This window comes from Sus scrofa, chromosome 9 (assembly GCF_000003025.6).
Source record: "Sus scrofa isolate TJ Tabasco breed Duroc chromosome 9, Sscrofa11.1, whole genome shotgun sequence".
Lineage (NCBI taxonomy): Eukaryota > Metazoa > Chordata > Mammalia > Artiodactyla > Suidae > Sus > Sus scrofa.
Window position 1 is genome coordinate 44,621,721 of NC_010451.4, and position 18,661 is coordinate 44,640,381.

General features: G+C 40.0%; 1 protein-coding gene across 6 annotated transcripts in view; it reads left to right on the forward strand.

Annotated features, from left to right (window-relative positions):
- Window positions 1-18,654, forward strand: part of RNF214 (ring finger protein 214) — a 43,395-nt gene extending 24,741 nt beyond the window's left edge. For 5 of the 6 annotated variants that reach the window (XM_003129894.5, XM_021062882.1, XM_005667387.3 and 2 more), the window contains 9 exons: window positions 13,757-13,853; window positions 14,053-14,141; window positions 14,735-14,825; window positions 15,024-15,122; window positions 15,580-15,956; window positions 16,090-16,222; window positions 16,433-16,537; window positions 17,073-17,168; window positions 18,058-18,654. In XM_003129894.5, the coding sequence (XP_003129942.1) occupies window positions 13,757-13,853; window positions 14,053-14,141; window positions 14,735-14,825; window positions 15,024-15,122; window positions 15,580-15,956; window positions 16,090-16,222; window positions 16,433-16,537; window positions 17,073-17,168; window positions 18,058-18,123 (1,153 nt within the window). In that variant the 3' untranslated portion in view covers window positions 18,124-18,654. The remainder of the gene's footprint in view (window positions 1-13,756; window positions 13,854-14,052; window positions 14,142-14,734; window positions 14,826-15,023; window positions 15,123-15,579; window positions 15,957-16,089; window positions 16,223-16,432; window positions 16,538-17,072; window positions 17,169-18,057) is intronic. The other variant, XM_013979434.2, reaches the window with a different exon arrangement.

Genomic DNA, 18,661 nt, shown 5'->3' on the forward strand with positions numbered 1-18,661 from the left:
GTATAACAACTTCCCCACTAATATTTTTAAAGGATTTTTGTGTCTGTGTTGATTGAGGAATATTGCTGTGTAGTTTTTTTATTTTAAAATATTTAGTTAGGAGTTCCTCTTGCAGCTCAGCGGTAATGAACCCGACTAGTATCCATGAAGATGTGGTTTTGATCACTGGCCCCATTCCACAGGTTAAGGATCTGGTGTTGTCGGGAGCTATGGTGTAGGTTGCAGATGTGGCTCAGGTCCTACATTGCTGTGGCTGTGGTATAGGCTAGCAGCTTCAGCTCCAGTTCGACCCCTAGCTTGGGAATTTCCATATGCCGCAGGTGCGGCCCTGAAAAGACAAAAAATAAATAAATAAAATATTTGGTTATATCGGTTACTGAGAGGTTAAAATCTCTGTGATTGTAGATTTTCCTCTTTACCTTTCAATTCTGTCAATTTTTGTTTCTTAGATTTTGAAGCTGTGTTAGATAACATATACACTTAATGATTGTTACGTATTCTTTTTTGTGTATTTGTTTTTGTCTTTTTAGGGCCTCACCTGCAGCACATGGAAGTTCCCAGGATAGGGGAGCTGTAGCTACTGGCCTATACCACAGCCACAGCAATGCGGGATGTGAGTTGCATCTGTGACCTACACCACAGCTCACGGCAATACCGGATCCTTATCCCACTGAGCAAGGCCAGGGATCAAACCTGTGTCCTCATGGATACTAGTCGGGTTCATTAACCACCGAGCCATGATGGGAACCCCCAGTTATGTATTCTTAATGATTCTCATTTTATCATTATGCAGTGCCTTTATATCTTGGTGATACTCTTTATGTTAATGTTTGTTTTATGTAATGTCAATATAGGTACTACAGCTATATATGGTTATTCTTTACATAGGATATATTTTTCCATCTTTTTATACATGGCCTTTATTTATTTATTTAATAATAATTAATTTACTGGATTTACTGTAGTTCTCTTGTGGTCAGGTGGGGTTAAAGAACTGGCATTGTCACTGCAGTGGCTCAGGTTGCTACTGTGGTGAGGGTTTGATCCCTGGCCTGGGATTTTCCACATGCCAAAGGCGCAGCCAAAAAAATAAAAGTATATTTGATTTACAGTGTTGTGATAATTTCTGTTGTGTGGCAGAGTGGCTTAGTTATACATGTATATGCATTCTTTTTAAAAAATATTCCTTTCCATTATGGGTTGGATGTGGCTCCCTCTATTATATGGTAGGACCTCGCTGTCTACTATGTAATTGCATCTACTATCCCCAAATTCCCAGACCATCCCTCTCTCTCCTTCCTTCCCCTTGGCCACCACATGTCTGTTCTCTTGTATGTATGTCTGTTTCTGTTTTGTAGATAGGTTCATTTGTGCCATGTTTTAGATTACACATGTAAGTGATATCATAAGGTATTTGTCTTTTTCTTTCTGACTTATTTCACTTAGTATGAGAATCTCTAGTTGCATCCATGTTGCTGCAAATAGCATTTTTTCATGGCTGAGTAGTATTCCATTGTGTATATGTACCACATCTTCTTAATCCATTCATCTGTTGAGGGACATTTAGATTGTTTTCATAACTTGGTTATTGTGAATAGTGCTGCTATGAATATATAGGTACATGTATCTTTTTGAATTGCAGTTTTGTCTGGATATATGCCCATAGTGGTTGTACCAATTTACATTCCCACTAACAGTGTAGGAGGCTTCCCTTTTCTCAACACCCTCTCCAGCATTTGTTATTTGTAGATTTAGTAATGATAGCCAGTCTGACTGGTGTAAGGTGGTACTTCATTGTAGTTTTATTTTGCATTTCTCTAATAATTAGTGATGTTGAGCATCTTTTCATGTGTCTACTAGCCATCCACATATCTTCTTTGGAGAAATGTCTATTTAGGTCTTATGCCCATTTTTCGATTGGGTTTTTTGGTTTTTTGTTGTTGAGTTGTTCACGTATTTTGGAGATTAAGGCTTTGTTGGTTGCATTGTTTGCAAAGATTTTCTCTCATTCTATGAGTTTTGTTTTTGGTTTTTAAGTGATTTCCTTTGCTGTACAAAAGCTTTTTGGTTTAATTAGGTCCCAAACACTGGATTTTTTTTTTTTTTTTTTTTTTTTTTGTCTTTTTAGGGCCTCACCAGCGGCATGTGGAGGTTCCCAGACTAGGAATCTAATTGGAGCTGTAGCCACCAGCCTACGCCAGAGACACAACACCAGATCTGAGCCACGTCTGCAACCTATACCACGGCTCACGGAAGCGCTGGATCCTTAACCCACTGAGCAAGGCCAGGGATCAAACCCTCAACGTCATGGTTCCTTCGTTAACCATTGAGCCATGATGGGAACTCCTATTTTTGTTTTTATTGTCATTATTCTAGGAGGTAGATCAATCTATGTATCACTATGATTTATGTCAAGGAGTATTCTGCCTATGTCTTCCTCTAGGAGTTTTATAGTATCTGGTCTTATATTTAGGTCTTTAATCCATTTTGAGTTTATTTTTGGGTATGATGTTAGAGAATGTTCTAATTTCATTCTTTTACAAGTAGCTGTCCATTTTTCCTAGAGAAAGAGACTATCTTTCTTCCCCTGTGTGTTCTTGCCTCCTTTGTCATAAATTAGTTGACCAAAGGTGCTTGGATTTATTTCTGGGTTTTCTGTCATGTTCCATGGATCTGTATTTCTGTTTTTGTGCCAACACCATACTGTTTTGATGACTGTAGCTTTGTAGTATAGTCTGAAGTTAGGAAGCTTGATTCCTCCAGTTCCATTTTTCTTTTTTAATATTGTTTAGCTATTTGGGTTCTTTTGTGTTTCCATACAAATTTTAAAATATTTTGTTTTAGTTCTGTCTGTGGTAATTTGTCCTTGGTAATTTGATTGGGATTGCATTGAATCTGTAGATTGCCTTGGGTAATATAGTCATTTTGAAAATATTCATTCTTCCAATCCAAGAACATGGTGTATCTCTCTGTTTTTGTCATCTTTGATTTCTTTCATTAGCATCTTATAGTTTTCAGAGTACAGGTCTTTTGTCTCTTTAGGTTGTTTTATTTTATTTTTATTTTTACAGCCGTACCTGCAGCATATGGAAATTCCTGGGCTAGGGGTCACATTGGAGCTACAGCTGCTGGCCTACATCACAGCCACAGCAACATGGGATCTGAGCTACCTCTACAACTTATGCTGCAGCTTGAGGCAGTACTGGATCCTTAACCTAAGGAGTGAGGCCAGGGATCAAACCTGCATCCTCAGGAGCACTCTTTTGGGTTCTTAACCTGCTGAGCCATAGCAGGAACTCCTACTTTAGGTAGATTTATTCCTAGGTATTTTATTCTTTTTGATATGATGGTAAATGGAATTGTTTCCCTAATTTTTCTTTGTGACCTCTCATTGTTAATATATAGAAATGCAATAGATTTCTGCATATTAATTTTGTATCTTGCAACTTTACCTGCCACAATCATTGACGAGCTTTAAGTTTTCTGGGAGCATCTTTAGGATTTTCTAAGTGCGTTGTCATGACATGTGCAGATAGTGATAATTTGACTTCTTTTCTAATTTGAATTCCTTTTATTTCTTTTTCTTCTCTGATTGCTGTGTGAGGACTTATAATACTATGATGAAGAACAGTTTTGAAAGTGGGCATCCTTATCTTGTTCCCCATCTTGGTGGAAATGCTTTCAGTTTTTCACCATTGAGAATGATGTTAATTGTGGGTTTGTCCTATATGGCTTTTATTGTGTTGAGGAGATTCCTTCTATGCCCACTTTCTGGAGAGGTTTTTTTTTTTTTTTTTTTTTTTTTTTTTGCTGTTTCTTGGGCTGCTCTTGCAGCATATGGAGGTTTCCAGGCTAGAGGTCTAATCAGAGCTGTAGCCGCTGGCCCACACCAGAGCCACAGCTGCGCGGAATCCCAGCCAGGTCTGCAACCTACACCACAACTTATGGCAGTGCCAGATCCTTAACCCATTGAGCAAGGCCAGGGATCGAACCCACAACCTCGTGGTTCCTAGTCGGATTCGTTAACCACTGAGCTACGACGGGAACTCCTCTGGAGAGTTTTTATCTCTTAAAGTTTCATTGCATTTTGGAATCTGTAACCACATCAATGAACTTTTTGTACTGTTTTATTAAATCCACTGTCTTAACGTGCACTTTGAATGCATCTTTCTGTTAGGGGAGGAAAAACTTTCCCCTCTACCTTAGTAGGTTCAGTTTCTGAGGACTATAAATTAAATTGACAAAATACAGATTAACAAGAAAACCCAGTTTATGCATGCAACATGCATACAGCGGGAGAACTCAGTGATGAGTAGCTCAAAGGACTGGTTAGAATTTGGGGCTTATGGAAAAACAAATGGCTTTTTAAAAGTGGGGGAGAAAGGGTACTTTCTGGGCTTTTTGGAAAGGTAAATGGGCTTTTGGGAGAACAGGCAGGAGTTAAAAGTTTGTGATAATATTTATATATATATGGTTATATGGTTTTTTCCCATCTCCTTCAGGGCCATAAAATTCCACTGAAGAAGAGATGTAGGGTAGATGTTGTTTGCATTCCTTTTTTCTGGGAGTAGATCTGCCCTGAAGAGAATTTATGACAGCCTTATTTCCCAGAACTTGCTGAATTTAGTTAAGGGAAGCTCAGAGAAGGCATTTTTTTCTGCATCTGTTGAATCTGAAATATCTTCAGCTTAAAATAATTTTTATACCAATCTTTATTCCAGATGGGCCCCATAGTTGATTTGATAAAATAATGCATTGATAATTTAGAAATACTGGTTCATGGAGTTCCCGTCATGGCTCAGTGTTTAACGAATTTGACTAGCATCCATGAGGACTCAGGTTCAATCCCTGGCCTGGCTCAGTGGGTTAAGGACCCAGCGTTGCCGTGAGTTGTGGTATAGGTTGCAGACACAGCTCAGATCCTGCATTGCTGTGGCTGTAGCATTGGCCAGCAGCTGTAGCTCCAATTGGACCTCTAGCCTGGGAACCTCCATATGCCGCAGGTAAGGCCCTAAAAAAAAAGGAAAGAAAAGAAAAGAAAATACTGGTTCAGAGTTATGCAACTCTTCCAAGTGTTTAAAGAATCCCATTTGCCTACATCACTGTTGACCTCATCAAATAATCTTTAAGTAATGAGAAGCCTTCAAGCTGCCAATGGCTAGTATAGACTTTACAAAATTCTAATCTTTGCTTGAAAGCTCAAATGTTACTGTTGGCAACAAACACTGTCAGTTGTTTTCTTTGAAATAACAAGAGTACTTCGTTCTTTTCAAGAACATGTCTTCTAAATACTCAAATTCAAATAACTATTATCTGTTATTTTTTAAAGTAAAAATGATGTTACATGAAAAAAGAGGCTGGTTCAACTCAGTCTCAACGTGTGCTTTTCCTCAAGACAACCATTGTACTTTGCAATGTAGCATTTTATAAACAGTATTTAAAAGGCGTGTTTTTAAGGGCTGAGATCTAATACAGTCATTACTTGTGATGGCTTCATCAAGGGCAGCCTGAAGTAAAACTGCCCTTCCCCCACAGCTGCCAGTGTGTGGCAATAAAGAATACAGTGGCCAGTAGTGTAATTTGATGCCACTGCTTTCATTTGTGTATGCTGCCAATATTTGTAGCTGCTATAATTTTCATACTAGTAAGTGCAGTATAAGTGTCAACCATTGCTCTAAGATAAACCGTGAGATTCAGAAGAGTTATTCATCTTGGCTTAGGTCAGCATGCCTTGTGTTTGTTGCCAAGAATTCATACACGACATCATCTTCAATGAGTAGTTGGTGACAGTACTACATGAATAGAAACAAAATAGCAGGTCTAGTCTTATTCATCTGTACAGTCTAATTGTACAGTAAAATTATAATTCTGCAAATGAGATATTAAATAAGCCTTCAGATTTGCAGCAAAATCTTTAATTTGATGAATTACTATTTATCATAAAAAGCAGCACTGCTGTGATTTCTTTTACTGACTTCATTCAGTAGGCAGTGTCACCTGTACCAGGTCATGCTTCTCTAGTTAATGAAGTACAGTAACTTCCCCTAAGATGCTTCAGTGGCTTTTTCATTTCTAACTTGAAAGGTGCTAACAGTTTTAAGAATTGTAAAGAATTCATCACATCTACATTGAAAATATTCAGCTACTTTTTCTTTAAACTCCAAATGATTGGTTGCAAAATGTCACTGTAACTTAACTGGCATAATATAATTAGAAAATATTCTGTTACTTAAAATATAGTAAGAAATTATTAACATCTATAAAGTCAAGAGGAAGATGGCTCTTGTCCTACTTTGGTTTCTCATTTACAATTTTGTCCAGTTTTTTTGGAGTAGATTCTTTCCATGAGTCAGATAACTCCAGGCCAGTTGCATCTATTTTAATATCTCTAAGTGTATGTATTGCAGCTGTGGGTAAGAAAGTAAGTCCTTTAATATCTCTGTTTTGAGTCAGTGATTCATTCCTAAATATAAGAGAAATTACAAATTTCATTTTAGAAAAAATTGAATTTGAATGTAATAATTTTAGATATAATTTAAAAATTGAGAAGAGTTTTCAAAAACTATGAAATGTATTGTTGTAAAGCAAAATAGCAGAAAGTACTTGTTTCCACCTAGATGTGTGGAGAACTTTGAAATTTTACAGTAATGATTTATTGAACAATAGTGAGATTATGGAGATTATAGCAAGTATAACTAAAGATAGCTGCAAGAGCACAATAGAAGTACTGAGAAGGAAAAAAATTATACCATAAATCTACTGCCTTAGAGAATGCTAGAAAACTTAAGAATATAGAAGCATATATTCCACTAGCCATCAGAGTGATGATATCATTACATGTTGTGTAGCCTCAGGAAAACTCCACTGCAGACTCATGTAAGAATGAGAGTGAAAAGGGCAAATAAATTTGTTTTTATGAAATTAGTTTTGGGAATTCCCTGATGGTGCAGTGGGTTAAGGATCTGGCGTTATCACTGCTGTGGCTCAGGTCGCTGCTATGGTGCAGATCTGATTGCTGCTTGAGAACGTCTATGTGCTGCATTATTTACTTATTAATTAATTTTTTAAAAAAGAAGAAATTAGTTTTGCTTCATAGTCTGGGCCCTCACAGGATTTTGGGGATCATGAACTGTGTTTTGCAAACTGCTGTTCTAATTATTTCTTCCATAAGCTATTATTTCTAATAGCTTCTACTGCTATTTCTTTTTCTTTTTTTTTTTTTAAGATATTTATTTTTTTCTGTTATAGTTGATTTACAATGTTCTGTCAATTTCTGCTGTACAGCAAACTGACCCAGTCATTCATCATTCATATATACACACACATTGTTTTTCTCACGTTATCCTCCGTCATGCTCCATCACAGGTGACTAGGTACAGCTCTCTGTGCTATACAGTAGGATCTCATTGCTTATCCACTTCAAATGCATAGTTTGCATCTTCTAACCCCAAACTCCCAGTCCATCCCACTGCCTCCTCCTCCACAACCACAAGTCTGTACTCCAAGTCTGTGAGTGTGTTTCTTTTCTGTAGATAGGTTCATTTGTGCCATGTATTAGATTCCAGATATGTGATATCATATGGTATTTGCCTTTCTCTTTCTGACTTACTTTGCTTAGTATGAGAGTCTCTAGTTCCATCCATGTGGCTGCAAATGGCATTGTTTGGTTCTTTGTTATGGCTGGGTAGTATTCCATTATGTTTATATACCACATCTTCTCAGTCCATTCATTTGTCGATGGACATTTAGTTTGTTTCCATGTCTTGGCTATTGTGAATAGTGCTGCAGTGAACATAAGGGTGCATGCATCTTTTTCAGTGAAAGTTTTGCCCAGGTATATACCCAGGAGTGGGATTGCCAGGTCATATGGTAGTTCTATATTTAGTTTTCTGAAGAGCCTCTATACTGTTTTCCATGGTGGTTTTACCAATTTCCAGTCCCACCAACAGTGAAGGAGGGTAGCCTTTTCTCCACACCCTGTCTAGCATATGTTATTTGTTGACTTGTTAATTATGGCCATTCTGACTGGTGTAAGGTGGTACCTCATTATAGTTTTGATTTGCATTTCTCTAATAATTTGTGATGTTGAGCATTTTTTTATGTGTCTGTTGGCCATCTGATGTCTTCTTTGGAGAAATGTCTGTTCGGGTCTTCCGCCCATTTTTCAATTGGGTTGGTTTTTTTGCTGTTAAGTTGTATAAATTTGTATATTTTAGAGATTAGGCCCTTGTTAGTTTTATCATTTGAAACTATTTTCTCCCATTCTCTAGGTTGTCTTTTTTTTTTGTTTTTTGTTTTTTTAATGGTTTCCTTTGCTGTGCAAAAGGTTTTAAGTTTGATTAAGTCCCATTGGTTTATTTTTATTTTTATTTCTGTTGCCTTGGGAGACTGACCTAGGAAAATGTTTGTAAGGTTGATGTCAGAACATTTTGCCTGTGTTCTCTTATAGGAGTTTTATGATGTCTTGTCTTATGTTTAAGTCTAAACCATTTTGAGTTTATTTTTGTGCGTTGTGTGGGTGTCTTTTGGTTTCATTGATTTATATGTAGCTGTCCAGTTTCCCCAGCTATTTCTATGCTCGTGGCACTTTCATTTGTATCCCCAGCCCAGACCACTTATGTACCCATTGCTGCTGAACTGGACTGTTTCCTTAGCTTGGTGCTCTTTCTGTGGCCTTTGCACATGCTATTTCATCTGCCTAGTATTTCCTGTTCCATTTGTTCACTTGGAAAATTACTGAATTGTGAGCTGCTTGTGGGCAGGAACTAGGCATCTTTATATCCCCAGCTTTTAGCAGAAATGCCTAGCACATTGTAGGCTGCTCAGTAGATGTTGAGTTAAATTGAATCAAGGAAGAATTCTTGCCCCATAAGTAATAAATTTGCAGTGCATCTCAGGGTAAAGTTTTTCTGTTTATGTCTGATCTCATTCATTTTATACTGGTTTATATTAGCTTCAGTTCAGAGAAAAGGATTTCATAACCTACCTTAAATTCAGGACAGCCAACCCTTATTTAATATTAACTCATCCAGCATGTTTGTTGTTTCCTTTTGCCATGTTTAAAGTATAATATTTTCTGAAAGGAAAGTATTTGGGCTGAGTACTCAGCATCTTAATTTTTAGTTCTATCTCTGTCAAACTATTTTATAAGATTCTTGGAATCTGCTTCTCTCCATTAAAATCACCCAATTGCCACCACCACTTGTGATAGAAAAAAATGTATTCATATATTTTAGTTTCTCCGAAGGAAGATGTTCTAACATCCAAATGATAACTAACATTTTTTAAGTTCTTACTATAAGCCAGAGACGGTTCTAGGTATTTTGTATATATTACCTCTTCCTAATCCAGATAATGGCGCTATATGAGAGGTAGACTATCTCATTATCTCCATTTTGCTTCAGGAGGTACAGAAAAGTTAAGTAACTTGCCAGAGGTTGCATAGATAGTGATAGGGTCTGGATTTGGACTGTGAGCTTACTTTGACTCCAGAAGCTGTGTTCTTTCTTAATTGCTGTAAGTAGCTTCCTCTCAAACCTAAACACATTACTTTTATCATGAACCTGTGTTAGTACCTGTGCACAGATGCTCACTATAATATTTATAATTGTGAAATTGAAAGTAACTGGAGAGAATACCTAAATAAATAATAGGATATATGTACAATGGATAATTATTTTAAAATCACATTTTTGAAGAATACTTAATGATATGAAAAAAACACATTAGTATGAAAAAGATTAAAAAATCAGTTTTTGTTTGAAAAGCATATATAATGGATTTATATTGGAAAGTAGTATAAGAATTTTTTTGTGTGTGTGTGTGAGTAGATGAGTTGTAGGAAGTGGAATTTTAAACAGTACTTTAAAAATATTTGGATGCTTCCCACTGTTTATAATAGTGTTAGGCACTATTTTAAATTCTTTATGTGTGTTTTCTCAGTGAACTCTCCCATCAGTCCCATGATGTAGGTCCTACTCATTTTTCAGATGGAAAAACTGGGGTTGAGAAAGATTAAGTAACTTGTCAGGGGTCACACAGTCAGTAAGTAGAAGAGTGGAGACCTCTATATTAGATTCTGTTTTGTGTATTCTGAACTTTTCATAATTTGTATAATTCACATGGTCAAAAGCAAAATTAATTTTTTAAATTATGCAAACATATTGGGGACTGCAACAAGTCAGACTTGTACTGTCTGGTAGGATTTATTCATTTGAACCATTCATTGATCCCTGAAACTTGCTATGCAAAATAGCAGAAGCTTGGAACTTGAAAGAAATGAGACCAAGCATTTAAAGAGTTAAAACAGGAGTTCCTGTCATGACTTAGCAGAAAAGAATCTGACTAGTGTCCATGAGGACACAGGTTTGATCTCTGGCCTTACTCAGTGGGTCAAGGATCCGGCATTGCCATGTCTGTGAAGGTCGCAGACATGGCTCAGATCTGGCATTGCTGTGGCTGTGGTGTAGGCCAGCGTCTACAGCTCTGATTCAACCCTTAGCCTGGGAACCTCCATATGCCAGGGGTGTGGCCCTAAAAAGACCAAAAAAAAAAAAAAAAAAAAAAAAAAAAGGAAAGAAAAAAAGAGTTAAAACAGGAGTTTTCCTGGTGGCCTAGTGGGCTAAGGATCTGGCGTTGTCACTGCTGTGATACTGTTTCAATCCTTGTCTGGGAACTTCTGCAGGTGCAGCCAAAAATAAAAATAAAATAAAGAGTTAAAACATACTCAGTGGTTTCTCTTTTATCAAGGATTTTTTTTTTTTTTTTTTTTTTTTTTTTTTTTTTTGTCTTTTTGCTATTTCTTGGGCCGCTCCCGCGGCATATGGAGGTTCCCAGGCTAGGGGTTGAATCGGAGCTGTAGCCACCGGCCTATGCCAGAGCCATAGCAACGCGGGATCCGAGCCGCATCTGCAACCTACACCACAGCTCATGGCAACGCCGGATCGTTAACCCACTGAGCAAGGGCAGGGATCGAACCCGCAACCTCATGGTTCCTAGTCGGATTCGTTAACCACTGCGCCATGACGGGAACTCCTATCCAACTTGCATAGCAAGTTTCAAGTTTTTTTTTTCCATAGCATAGGTTACAGCTAGGACCCCTTAGTGAAGTGAAATCTGATACGGATGTTCCAGGCAAGGCAACATTTGATGAGGCCGACCATTTTTATGACTGTTTAAGAATTCCTTAACCATTTTTGTTGAGTTTGTAGTTTCCTTTACCTTGTTGGATCCCAGTGAGATAAAAGTTGCCAGATGCCCAAAGGAAAAGATTTGTGTGTGTGTGAATTGGTGGGATGTTCGCCATGGACATGGCAAAAGACTCTTCTAATATAAGTCTTATCTGTAGTTGACAAATGTGTTTAATAAAGTTAGAGACAATCTTTAAGAATAACATCATTCACAGAAGACAGCTGTCATGTTTTCCTACAAGTATCTCATTGTTGGAGACTAACTAGTCGGTCAACTAGATCATTGATTGACCCCACAACATATTCCACATATTTTTATGGTAAGAGGATTCTGACTCCTCATTTTTTTTTTTCACTTGAGGAATATGTGTTATATTAGGAAAATACATCTTCCTATAAACCTTTTTCTAAAGAACTATTAGAGAATTCTTCCTCTGGCAGGAAGTTTATTTGAGGAGGATAATACCTGGAGATTAAGGAAGCATATGCCCTCCTGGTTGTATCTATTACATGAGGACTTTGTCAGCAGAGGAGCAGACTGATGTTAATCTGTGAGTGAATCAATAAATGAGTGTATGTTAGACACATGCATGTTCGTGCACGCACGTGCAGACAGGCAGACAGACAGACACACAAACCCCTATACTTTATGAAGTAGAGAGCCAGGGATGTGTGGAGAATCAGGAAATGGAAAAAAGGGATCTCAAACACCTATGTTAAGTGAATTGTTCCCTTTTGTCTATTTAAGATTACTAAACAACCAGAAGATGAATGAAATTGTTTTTCTTACTGTAGAGAAGTGGGAACACTTGTCTTAAGATATAATCCTTCCCAAGCTTTTCTTATTTTCACCTTTTAAAAATTCTTTTTTAAAATAAATAGACTAATTAAATAAAATTTTAAAAATCCTTTTTAAAAATAAATAAAGGAGTTCCCGTCATGGCGCAGTGGTTAACGAATCTGACTAGGAACCACGAGGTCGCAGGTTCGATTCCTGCCCTTTCTCAGTGGGTTAACGATCCAGCATTGCCGTGAGCTGCGGTGTAGGTTGCAGACGTGGCTCGGATCCCGAGTTGCTGTGGCTCTGGCGTAGGCCAGGGGCTGCAGCTCCGATTGGACCCCTAGCCTGGGAATCTCCATATGCCGTGGGAGCGGCCCTAGAAAAGGCAAAAAGACAAAAAAAAAAGTAGCAAAATGAAGTAAAATAGAATAAGAAGTATCAGATTGCATCGCAAAAAGAAAAAAAAAAATAAATAAAAATAATTTCTACATTTCCATACTATTCTGCCCACTGATCTGGGTAATCCTGTTGCTTTTAGCCATATAGCTGATTACATTACAATCAAGTGTAACACAGGGAAATTGTTTTGCTGGCTCTGTTCCTTTATTGATATCTTCAGTCCTGAGTAGAGTGATCACCCATCCCATGTCCTGGGAAGTCCCTCTGTCCTACAGTCGGTCACCCTATTCACACTCTGGGGATGGGCTGGGAGCTGGTGTAAGAATGAAGGAAATGGATGGAAAGAAGTCCTGAGGTATGACGAGAACTTTTTTTTTTTTTTTTTTTTTGCCATTTCTTGGGCTGCTTCCCGTGGCATATGGAGGTTCCCAGGCTAGGGGTCTAATTGGAGCTGTAGCTGCCAGCCTGCGCCACAGCCACAGCAACTCGGGATCCGAGCCGCGTCTGCGACCTACACCACAGCTCACGGCAACGCTGGATCCTTAACCCACTGAGCAAGGATCGAACCCGCAACCTCATGGTTCCTAGTTGGATTCGTTAACCACTGCACCACTACGGGAACTCTGAGAACATTTTTTTCTTTGGAAGAATGTTTACTGTAGCTGAGGAAATATGAAAATCGGTAAGGCAGTATATGTGTGGTTAGTAGTGAATTAGTGGTTGCTGCAGTAGAGCTAAGTATTATCTGCATTCCTCAGTACCCATACTAAAAGACAGAAGAAGTAAGAGGAATGCCGTAACTTGAGCCCTCCTTGAACATAGAACATTCTGCCTTCAGTGGGTTTTGGTCCTAAGTACACATTTTTTCCTGCTCTGGATAATTTTATTTTAGCAAGTGGAGATGTGAACATTTTTACTCTCAAATACAGGGTATTTATGCAATTTCAAATGACTTGAAACTTTATTTGTTTATATCTGTAATTAATACCTAGAGTAACACTTCCTCAAACATACCTGGTAGCCCACTTTTTGCTCTCTTTTTTTCCCCCCTTTTTAGGGCTGCACCTGCAGCATATGGAAGTTCTTTGGCAAGGGGTTGAATCAGAGCTGCAGCTGTTGGCCTGTGCCACAGCCATAGTAACGCAGGATCCGAGTCACACCTGCATCCTACGTACACCATAGCTTGTGGCAGTGCTGGATCCTTAAGCCACTGATAGAGGCCATGGATTGAACCTGCATCCTCACGGATACTAATCAGGTTCTCAACCTGCTGAGCCACAACGGGAACTCCCTGGAAGACCAATTTTGGGTTTTACTTTTGCGTTGGTGTCCCTTAGCAAGCTTGTCTTTCTTCCCTTAGCCTTGTTCTTGGTTTCCTATCTTATAGAGAAGTGTGGGAAATGGAACTGGATAGACTCAAGAATCAGGATGGCGAAATAAATCGGAACATTATGGAGGAGACAGAACGGGCCTGGAAGGCAGAGGTGAGAAGAGCCACTATCTTGAAGTCCTTGATTTTGGGCTTCCGGATGGTATATATACTTTTGGTATAGTATTATACCACTAAGCTATTTAAGTATTATACCTTAGAGCCACTAAGCATCGTTTTAACGATCCAAGGGATAGCTTTGTGTATGTGGAATTAATAAATTATTTGTGTGGGTATGTGTGTGGTTTTCTTAGATTTTATCACTAGAGAGTCGGAAAGAGTTGCTGGTATTGAAACTAGAAGAAGCAGAAAAAGAGGCAGAACTGCACCTTACTTACCTCAAGTAAGTACATTCCAATTCTCGGGTTTTAATGACTCTGCAGCTTTGTGTTTGGAGGGGGGGATCTTTTTTAGGTTTTTGAAACCCTAGGCTAGCTAGTCTGGCACTTCTTCTGTCTTCATAGGAAGTCATCCCTGTGTGATGGTAATTTGTTCAGTGATTTCTCATCCCATATTCTAAACTTTCTCACTCTCTGGCTCATCCCTTTTATAGTTTTTTAGTTTTGCACTTTTTATTGTATTATTTCCAGTTTGATAAACAATATCTCTTATGCTGTCAAGCATAACAAATGTCTATGGAGATTTGATTTTTCTGCAGTCATGTTTTCCCTTTCTGCCATGAAATCTGGAGGACCCCTGTGGCATTTTTCAGCCAGACAAGAACCCCCTCTCTGTGGTTGGTTCTCTTTCTCTAACATTTGCATTGCAAGATGTTGGAGTTGAAGTGAGGCAAATAATTTAGAACCTTGGCCTTCTCCTGCACTTGTTCCAACCTCTTCTCTCCAAGCGTATTAGCCAGCTGCTATTCTGCTATATCAGAGAGTTAGGAGCTAGGCTTTCTTTAATTCTTTACATTAACTGTTGGTTCCTTAAAAGGTCAACTCCCCCGACACTAGAGACAGTTCGTTCCAAACAGGAATGGGAGACAAGACTGAATGGAGTTCGAATAATGAAAAAGAATGTTCGGGTAAGTGTAGTGATGGGTGGTCATCGGGTCAGAATTAACCTGTGCTTACACACTTCTGGCCACAGGGGAGGACCATTGCCACTCAGGGCCTGTCCTGGCGCTCCCCTTGTTTTCCTGATACAAGATGCTGCTCTCTTTATATAGAGGCTTGCTCTGCTCAGCAGTAAGGGATAATTCCTGCTTTTCTCGCTTGTCTAGGACCAGTTTAATAGTCATATCCAGCTAGTGAGGAACGGAGCCAAGCTGAGCAGCCTTCCTCAGATCCCTACTCCCACTTTGCCTCCACCCCCGTCAGAGGTAAGACTGCTAGCTTTGGGGAGTCTGGCTTTTTGTGTTGGTGGTAGAGTCTAGAGTCTTTCACTTGGTCTTTTTTTTTTCTTTTTTAGTGCCACACCCGTGGCACATGGAAGTTCCCAGGCTAGGGGTCAAATCAGAGCTACAGCTGCCAGCCTGCACCACAGCCACAGCAACTTGGGATACAAGCCATGTCTGCAACCTGCACCACAGTTCACGGCAACACCAGATCCTTAACCCACTGATTGAGGCTAGGGATAGAACCCGCATCCTCATGGATACTAGCTGGGTTCATTACTGCTGAGCCACAATGGGAATTCACTCACTTGGTCTTCTTATGAAGATACTGGGACCATCCTTATTTGGTACAAGAAAGAGTTGCTCATTGATCTCTGCTCCAGTTTCCTAAACTTTGGTTTTCTTTCTCTCTCTCCTGTTTTCCTCCTCTTCCCCTCTGCAGACAGACTTCATGCTTCAGGTGTTTCAACCCAATCCCTCTCTGGCTCCTCGGATGCCCTTCTCCATTGGGCAGGTCACAATGCCCATGGTTATGCCCAGTGCAGATCCCCGTTCCTTGTCTTTCCCAATCCTGAACCCTGCCCTTTCCCAGCCCAACCAGCCTTCCCCACCCCTTCCTGGCTCCCATGGGAGAAACAGCCCTGGCTTGGGTTCCCTTGTCGGGCCCCATGGTCCACATGTGCCCCCCGCCGCCTCCATCCCACCTCCCCCAGGCCTGGGTGGTGTTAAGGCTTCTACTGAAACTCCCCGGCCCCAACCAGTAGACAAACTGGAGAAGATTCTGGAGAAGCTGCTGACCCGGTTCCCACAATGCAATAAGTAAGTATCTTTCAGAATTCATTTAAACAGTGTTTTTCAGAGAAATGTTTATGGGTTAAACTAGGAGAGGTTTCATAGGTGTTCCCCATGAGTATAGCATAGAATCTCCCCCTACAACATTTTTCTTTCTTAGGGCCCAGATGACCAACATCCTTCAGCAAATCAAGACAGCACGTACCACCATGGCAGGTCTAACCATGGAGGAACTGATCCAGTTGGTAGCTGCACGGCTGGCAGAGCATGAGCGGGTGGCAGCAAGTACTCAGGTGAGAAAAGCTCCTTGGGGGAGAACTCAGACCCTGAGATGTTGGGGAAGAGGCAGTGTTCAGAAAAATTGGGGGTGGGAGGCAGCAGTGCAGCCAGGGTATGTAGTCTGCTTTCTTCCTTTGCTGGGCTGGGAAATGAATGACTTCCTTTGTTAAATGCCCTGTTACTCAGACGTTCCTCCCTTACGCTGACAACGTTTCTGCCCACAGCCACTTGGTCGGATCCGGGCCTTGTTCCCTGCTCCATTGGCCCAAATCAGTACCCCAATGTTCTTGCCTTCTGCCCAAGTTTCATATCCTGGGAGGTCTTCACATGTAAGACTCTTTTCTTTGAAAACTGGGATGTAGAGAAGCTGGAGGTGAGGCGGGAGTGGGTTTATAGGCGAAACCATCATCTCCTCAGCTGAGTTGCTGACAGCCCCAGCTGGGGAAATGCAGGTACTCTGTATTTGAACTTTTCTTTGTTTTGGTGTAAAAATATATATATATATATATTTTTTGTCTTTTCTAGGGGCCACACCCATGGCATATGGAGGTTCCCAGGCTAGGGGGCTGATCGGAGCTGTAGCTGCCAGCCTACACCAGAGCCACAGCAACACAGGATCCGAGCCGCGTCTGCGACCTACACCACAGCTCACGGCAACGCCGAATCCTTAACCCACTGAGCAAGGGCAGGGATCGAACCCGCAACCTCATGGTTCCTAGTCGGATTCATTAACCACTGAGCCACGACAGGAACTCCATAAAAATCTTTTTTTTACATGGAAATCGTAGATGAAATCATGGGCATAAAAGGCAAGGAGACCCAGACATTCCTTACTCTCTTGATCATCCCTCCTCTGCTCTGCAGGCTCCAGCCACCTGTAAGCTGTGTCTCATGTGCCAGAAACTTGTCCAGCCCAGTGAGCTGCATCCAATGGCATGTACCCACGTGCTGCACAAGGAGGTGGGTGCTACATGCTGTCCTCATTTTCCAATCTTTTTGACAGCTGAGATAATTTAATTTTCTGGAACATTTACAGTGTTAATGCTCATCATTAGTATCTAAACATAAAGTTTTCAGTAAATTGTGGCCTAAACCTCAGCAGAATTCAGAATACTGGCAGCTAGGATCTTCTTTCTACCCCATTCCCTATAGGGGACTGGAGTGGATAAATAGATCACACTAGAACACTGATAGTCACTATCTTGGAAAATTGATAATAAGCCATACATATCTAACAGTTGTTTCAGAGTCCCATTGCCAAGAGACTCCGCTTAGGTGAGAGGAATGGAATAGGGAACCTGAATATGAGATTAGTAACTCCATTAACAAAATAGTCTGAAGGCTGGCCTCTTGGAGGTTATCTGTGAAAACTGACAAGTTGTTTTTCTCTCATGTTATGGTACTAGCCAGAGTTAAATCTCTTAGCACCAGGGAGATTTACTGTCTTGTTTTTGTTCATTTTCTTTTTCTAAGAGGTGGAAACTGAATTTCTATCTAAATTTTCACGAAGGGAAAATGTGGAGTAAGATTTGAGGGCAATGGGTATTAGGAATTGGAAAGCTCATCTCAGCCTAAATGGATCATAAGAAGGAGCAAGCCTAAATAGTCAACAGAAAGCAGCTTCATACAAATTATTATTATTAGCTGATTTTTAATGTTTTCTGTAAAAGAACAGGTTCACTTGCTCTGAGGACTCTTTTGGAGCCAGTGGCCCAGCCCTCAGTCCCCCACCGTGAGCTTTTCTGACTTCACGAACATTCCTTAGACGTGTCGCACGTTAATGGCACTCTTTCCCCCCCTCCCTTCATCTTTCCAGATCAACCTGAGGTATGTCTTTCTTTCTTTCCAGTGTATCAAATTCTGGGCCCAGACCAACACAAATGACACTTGTCCCTTTTGTCCAACTCTTAAATGACGGACCTGACTGGGGAGAAAGAAGAGGAGAAACTGATGTGAACAGGAAGCGCGGGTTCAAGATTTCTAAAACTCTATATTTATACAGTGACATATACTCATGCCATGTACATTTTTATTATATAGGTAATGTGTGTATAGAAAGTCTGTATTCCAATGTTCGTAAATGAAAGTATGTATATTATGCAGAAATGGTCTGTCCCCCTCACCTTGCAATTCCTCTGGGGGGAGCAGATTGTAGGTAAGATGCTGTTTAGTTTGGCCTTGAAATTACGATATTCTTGCCTAGGGCTGTTTTCAAATACAATATAAAACCATCTAGGAAGCTGCTATTGCTCTAAGGCCATCCTGCTTTGATTTGGCTCAGCCTCTAGTCCATTTTCTTAAGGCTCATGTACGCAGATTTGAACCCTGGTGCTCACGTGCTGTCTGACCAGATGCCTTGCTTACTGAAAGCCTCCAGAAGCCTCAGTGTTGTTCTAGCCCCTCTGCTCCAAATGGATAAAATGAGACTGATTGAGGAAAAAAAAAATCTAACC